The sequence below is a fragment of the Ochotona princeps genome, chromosome 26, assembly GCF_030435755.1.
Source record: "Ochotona princeps isolate mOchPri1 chromosome 26, mOchPri1.hap1, whole genome shotgun sequence".
NCBI lineage: Eukaryota > Metazoa > Chordata > Mammalia > Lagomorpha > Ochotonidae > Ochotona > Ochotona princeps.
The window spans coordinates 7,469,564-7,475,563 of record NC_080857.1 but is presented as its reverse complement, the minus strand read 5'-3'; the positions used below and the strand labels follow the sequence as shown (position 1 = coordinate 7,475,563).

At 51.0% G+C, this 6,000-nt stretch overlaps 1 protein-coding gene across 1 annotated transcript in view; it reads right to left on the bottom strand.

The window, feature by feature from the left end:
• Nucleotides 1–536: 536 nt before the first annotated feature.
• The window catches only part of FBLN5 (fibulin 5), a 65,556-nt gene continuing 60,092 nt past the window's right edge, over nucleotides 537–6,000 (bottom strand). The window contains exon 11 of the mRNA XM_004584338.4: nucleotides 537–1,518. Coding sequence (XP_004584395.1) covers nucleotides 1,357–1,518 — 162 coding nt within the window. The 3' untranslated portion in view covers nucleotides 537–1,356. The remainder of the gene's footprint in view (nucleotides 1,519–6,000) is intronic.

Here is a 6,000-nt window from a genome sequence, read left to right as displayed (position 1 = left end):
TATTTGGGGAGTGAACCAGTGGACGAAAGATCTTTCTGTCTGTTTCTCTTTCTCTTTGTATATCTGACTTTCCAATAAAACTAATAAATAAATCTTTTAAAAAGTGGTCACAACAGCCAGGGCTGAGTAGTTTTTTAGTTTTTGAAAATGCTGATGTATAGGCCTTGCCTAAGACCAATAATATTAGGGTCTCTGGAAGAGGGTCCCAAGGAATCCACTTCTTCCTCTTCAAAGTTCTACTAGCTCTCCTATGTATCCCCCAGAGCCTGGGTTTAGAGGAACACAAATACACTTGTGTTTCAGGACAGTACTCAGATTAACCCCCAAAGAGGCTTCTTTCAGGTTGAGTGAAACAGACCTTGGAACTGAAGCTCCTCCTACCCTCTCGGCCATCCCCATCCTCTGCCCACCACTCAAGCCTTTGTGCCCCAGGAGGAGCCTTCCATGCCAGGCCACAATAAGCAGGTTTAATCAGAGCAAGAACCAACCCACATATATGGAACCCATTGGGGTGTCAAAATAAAACAAACACAAGATCTCTTCAAATATTTAATTGGTTTGGAGACCTTTGCCTTCCAACCCAGTTAGATAAAATTCTTTTTTAAAAAAAAGCATGATGGGGCTGTGGAGGGACGGGTGGCCAAGAAAACATTGGGGTAAAATGAAGAGCAGATGGGGGTGTGGGAAGACAGAACATAATATGTGTTGAAGCCTTTTAAAGAATGCTACCACTTACTTTAAAAATTACTCAAAACAGAAAGGATTAAACAGCTATACACATTTAACGACAAGTCAAACTTCTTTGATGGCAGAAAATATCAGGCATGGCTTTGAAAGTGACTCTTCCATCCTGCTGTGGTTTACTGCATTGGCTTCTCAGTATGAGCGAGAAGGCAGTTAGCTATAACCAGCATGACCCAGCGTGGCCCAGCGTGGCCCAGCATGGCCCAGCATGGCCCAGCATGGCCCAGCAGGCACTTGCAAAGCAGCCACACAGCGAGAGGAACAAGCAGGCCTGGCAGAGGGGAAGAGCGGGCTGTTCACAGTCTTCGAACGCAGACTCAAACCCCAGCCAACTTCATCTCTTTTCTTTGAAAAATATGGGTGTAGAGGTCACTGGGGACCTCCCACACAGGGTCAAGGACAATACTTGTGGGCAACTGTGTCAGAGCAACTGAGGATGGGGGTGTCCTTCGGGGTGACAGGTCTGCGATGGTGCAGGCAGGGGTGGGGAGACTGAATCCTCGGGGACACGCTCAATGAGTCTGCCTCGCCCTCCTCCTCCCTCTCATTCCCTCTCCTGCTGTCCCTGGGTGCTGGCGAGGGGCAGTGTCAGAGGCTCCCGCCGCCGGGGGCTCAGAATGGGTACTGCGACACGTAGATGCGCAGTCGGATCACGGAGCTGCCTCGGAAGTTGATGACGGTGTTGACAGTGATCATTTCCAAGTCCAGCTCGATGTCCCGGGGGCCTTTGATGGGACGTGTCATCACCAGGGTGGCGCTGATGGGGCCCGTTTGCTGTGGACAGATCCAGGGGACAGCAGTGAGAGATGGCCCGATGGGAGTACCAGGCCTGGCTGACAGCACCCCCACCTCCACCAACTGCCCGCCTGTTGCCTCAGTTGTGCCACACTCCTACCCCAGCTTTGCCCACTCGCCCCCTGGCTCTTTCCTGCCAACCTAAAAAATCACTTCCAAATAAGCAATCCCCCAGTCTAACCCTGGTCCCCCAGCCCCTCTGCCCTTGTGAAGAACTAAAAGGTTTTGAACTGCGTGTAACTGCCTATCTCCTCTGTGCCTGGCTAGTCATGAGCCCCATAAGGGATCAAGGTCAAGGTCAGGCTCCTCAGTGAATGCCCCCAGGACCCCACCAGGTACCTGGAACATAGCAGGTGTTTGAGGGGTACAGTCAGGATCAGGACCCCACACCCATGAGTTCCACATACACCAATTCAGTCAACCACAAGTTAAAATGATTCAGAAACCAACTCCACCCAACCTGAATATGTGCGGACTGTTTTTCTTGTCATTGATCCTTAACCAATACAGCAGAACATCTGTTCACAACATACACCCACTACGTGAGGCCATACACGTCATCTAGAGGTGATGTGAAATACGCCAGGAAGCAGAGCACAGGTTCTGTTAAAATATTGGACCTTTTTAAGATTAATTTTATTTATGCGAAAGGCAGAGTTAGAGAGAGAAACCTCCATCTGTTGGTTCACTTCCTAAATGATGAAGCCAGGAGCCAGGAGATTCTTCTGGGCCTCTCTTATGGGTGCAGGGACCCAAGGACTTGGGCCATCCTCTGCTGCTTTCCCAGGTGCATTAGCAGGGAGCTGGATTGGAACTGGAGCAGCTGGGACTCAAACATATGCCCACATGGATGCCAGCACCCAAGCAGAAGCTTAACTTGGTATGCTACAACGCTGACATCAATACTACACTATTTTATATAGGGGACTTAAGCATCCTAAAGAACTGCTATCTGCAGGGTCCTAGAACCAGTCCTCTGTAGACACCAAAGAACCACCTTGTATCTTAGATGAATGAGTGAGCAATTAGCGGAACTTACTGCGTGACAAGGCTCTTCCTATACCTCTTGGTGCCACACCTCTAAACTGGACCAGACTGGCAACTCCAAACATGAGGCATCAGATGCACCCAGGCAACTTTTGAAATCCTCACACTCACAGGGGCCCGATCCAAGGTTTTCCAGGTCAGTCTATCTGTGGAGGACACTTGGGAAGGGCCCTTACACAGCAGCCTGCAGCACACAGATAGCCACTGTGTTCCGTGAGCCCTCACCGTGGATCTAATTGCCCATGTGAACTTTGCTCCTCCATGGACTGTTTCTGAAACTTGCAAGGAGGCACGCAGAGAGACCTGACAATGCTGAGCAGCCACCAGGCTGACGTATCCTTCCAGCCATGATGCACATCTGCTTATTTACTCCCCATAAAAACCCTGACCAGCCTCGCTACTCCAAGTGTGGACTCCGGGCCAGCAATATAAGTGTCACGACAAGTAGAGGAGCTCGGGCTCCACCTAGGATAGCCTGAGCCAGGAGCTGCAGGGTAGCACAACCCTGGATTGATTCGTGTATACGTCGGAAATTACAAAATGCCTGGGCTAATGTTGGGCACAGTGGGTAAAACCGCTGTCCAGAATGCCAGTATTCCATATGGGCACCAATCCAGCTCCCTGCTAATGGTTTGGGAAACAACAGAAGATGGCCCAAGGGCTTGAGTCCCGGCCATTCCTATGGGAGAATAGGAAGAAACCCCAGACTCCTGGTTCAGCCTGGCCCAGCCCCAGCTGTTGCAGCCATCTGGGGAGTGAACCAGCAGATGGAAGCTCTCTCTCTCCTCCCTCTCTCTCTAACTCTGCCTTTCAAATAAAAAAGATGAATCTTTTAAGAAGGAAAAGTGCTAAGTGTCAATATAAAGGCTCAGGACCCTGGTGAGGGACTCCAGCTGCTCTGAGGGCTATTCTGTGGTCTGTCTCATGAGTCCTCCATTTTATAAATAACTAAATTAAGGCCCAGAGAGATTAAGCAATGGCTTGGGGTCACTCAGAGATTCTGGCAGAGCTGAGGGCTTCCATCTGGTATTTCCAGCTGGCACTGAGCCCTAGGCTTTTGTCACAGCATAACAACAGAGCAGAATGATGAAAGTTCTGTTATCGCCAGCCCAGACCCAGAGGGTAGATGTAGTGGGTGGTACAGCAGGCAGCCGAAGGTGGCTAGAGGGCACCTGTAACAGAAACAATACAAGACAAAGGCTTCCACAAGATGCATGGGGCTCCTGTTCAGTCAAGGGGCTAGATGAACTGAAGGTTACACCTGTCTCCATAAAGGCAGGGTACCCCACAAAGCTCTGAACACCCCTAAGAACTAGGACAGGCCTGAAGGCAGGGCAGGCTGGTGGGCAGACAGGTGCAGACCAAGAATGGAACCACCCTGTCCTCTTGCACTGGGCACTGGGCACTGGGCAATGGGCAGCTGACAGCTGGCCCATTTCCTCTTGGCAGTGGCTCCATCCATTCCCGTCAGCGCTGGCGTAACTGGCACTTGCTCATGCGGGCGATAGCTGGGACTTCCTTGTCAGCCCTTGCACAACCTCAGGCCCAGGGCCAGGACTTCAGAGGGCACAGCCTCATAGGGGAGCACTCTCCTCCCACCTCCCCTGTAACCCTGCCCTGGCATTGACATCTGCAACCCTGGCTAGCTTTCACTGTGCGCATAAAGGAACAAAAGCTGAGGGTTGGGGTTCCTAAATTGAAGGCAGCACACTGGAAGGGGATCTTCTTGGGGTCTGGAAGGGAGAATGGAGCAAGTGGTGACTTCCAGGTTGCTCCTTTGGGCTTTCCTTGTAAACTGTGGAAAGGCACCTGAGAGGTCATGGAGTCCAGTCTCTGCTGGGTCTGAGAAAGGCCCAGTGAGTCAAGCCTCTGCCCGCGGCACCAGCATCCCATATGGGCACCAGTTCATGTTTCAGCCGCCTCACTCTCAACTCAGCTCCCCACTAATGTGCCTGGGAAAGCAGCAGAGAATGGCCCAAAGCCTTGGGACCCTGCACTCACATAAAAGACCCAGAATATTCTCCTGGTGTCTGGGTGGACCAGCTCAGCTCTGGCCATTATGGCTATTTGGGGAGTGAAACAGTAGATGGAATCCCTGTCTTTCCAATGAAAATAAATCTTTTTTTCTTTTTAAGAAGGAAAGAAGGGTGGCACATCTATAAGCACCAAGCAGGGTTCAGTGCCCACCAGAAGAGCAGATGGCAACCACTGCCCACCCATTAGGTTTGCAGGGCACAGTCTGGCACAGATCTCCTAAGAGTCCCTGGTCCTTGGTGGCCATGGGTAGGAAGTGAGGGGGAGGAGGTTAGTGGTGGCTGTGATGATGAAGGTGGTGGTGGCAGTTAGGGTGTCAGGCATTTGGTGAGACCCCTCCAAACATTTCATACTCAACAGTCCTCATCACCCGACACAGATGAGCTGAGAATACAACACAAAGCCATGAAAATAGCATAGACCACAGAAACCCTGCTGCTCAGCAGCACGCTCTAGGGTGAGTCTTCTTTACAGTCCCAGGGCACACACTTGGTTTGCAAACCATCACATTGTGTTACACTTGCTATGTTGCCTCTTCTCTCCTTGAACCCACAGTGCCCAGCTCAGACCACATGCCCTGTGCTGTAGCAATGATGATAACAAAAGAATGCACCTGGATGCTCAAAGCCTGGGTGAGAGGCAGCTACAAGCAGCCTAGCAGGTATCTCTCTTCTCAGCCCTGCTCCCCCAAACATACTTGCATTTGCTCTGATTCACCACACAGGGTGGCAATGTCTGGCACAGGGCAAGCAGTCAGGCCATAGCAAGTCAGCTTCCCTGGGCCCTCCACCTGATCTGTGTGTGTCACAAGGTAAACAGTCAACCCCCATGACCCTGCTCCTTCTTCTGGTCCTAATTGTATCCCTGAGCTACCTGGCCAAAGCCCATCAGCTGTCCTCTGTCCATGGACTGATGTGAGACAGACAACATGGCTTGTGATAAGTGTGTGTACGTATGTGTGTATATGTGTGGCAGCATGCATGCATGTGTGTACAGCTGAGGTGTGCACATGCATACACATGCTACGTCCATGTGTGGGTGAGTATGGTCTGCCTGCTGGGTGAGATCAGCTCTACACAAACACTTGTAATAAACAGTGAATCTCACAGTCAGACAGCAAAAGTCCTCAGTGATCTAGCACTCTGGGTAGCTCTCCCAGCTTCTCCAAGGCACAAGAGCTCAGGATCCCATAACCACAGCAGTGGTGGTGGCAGCCATAATAACATCTTTCTAACGGTGGCAACGTTCATTGAATACTCTCTACTGTTACAGAGACCTTTCTTGTTAGCCCAGGGCGTGCTGAGACCCCAAGGCTAGCAGAAAGGCTCAAACTATCCTCCATTCTAGAGAGCAGCGTGAGAGAACAGGTGTTGGTCCAGA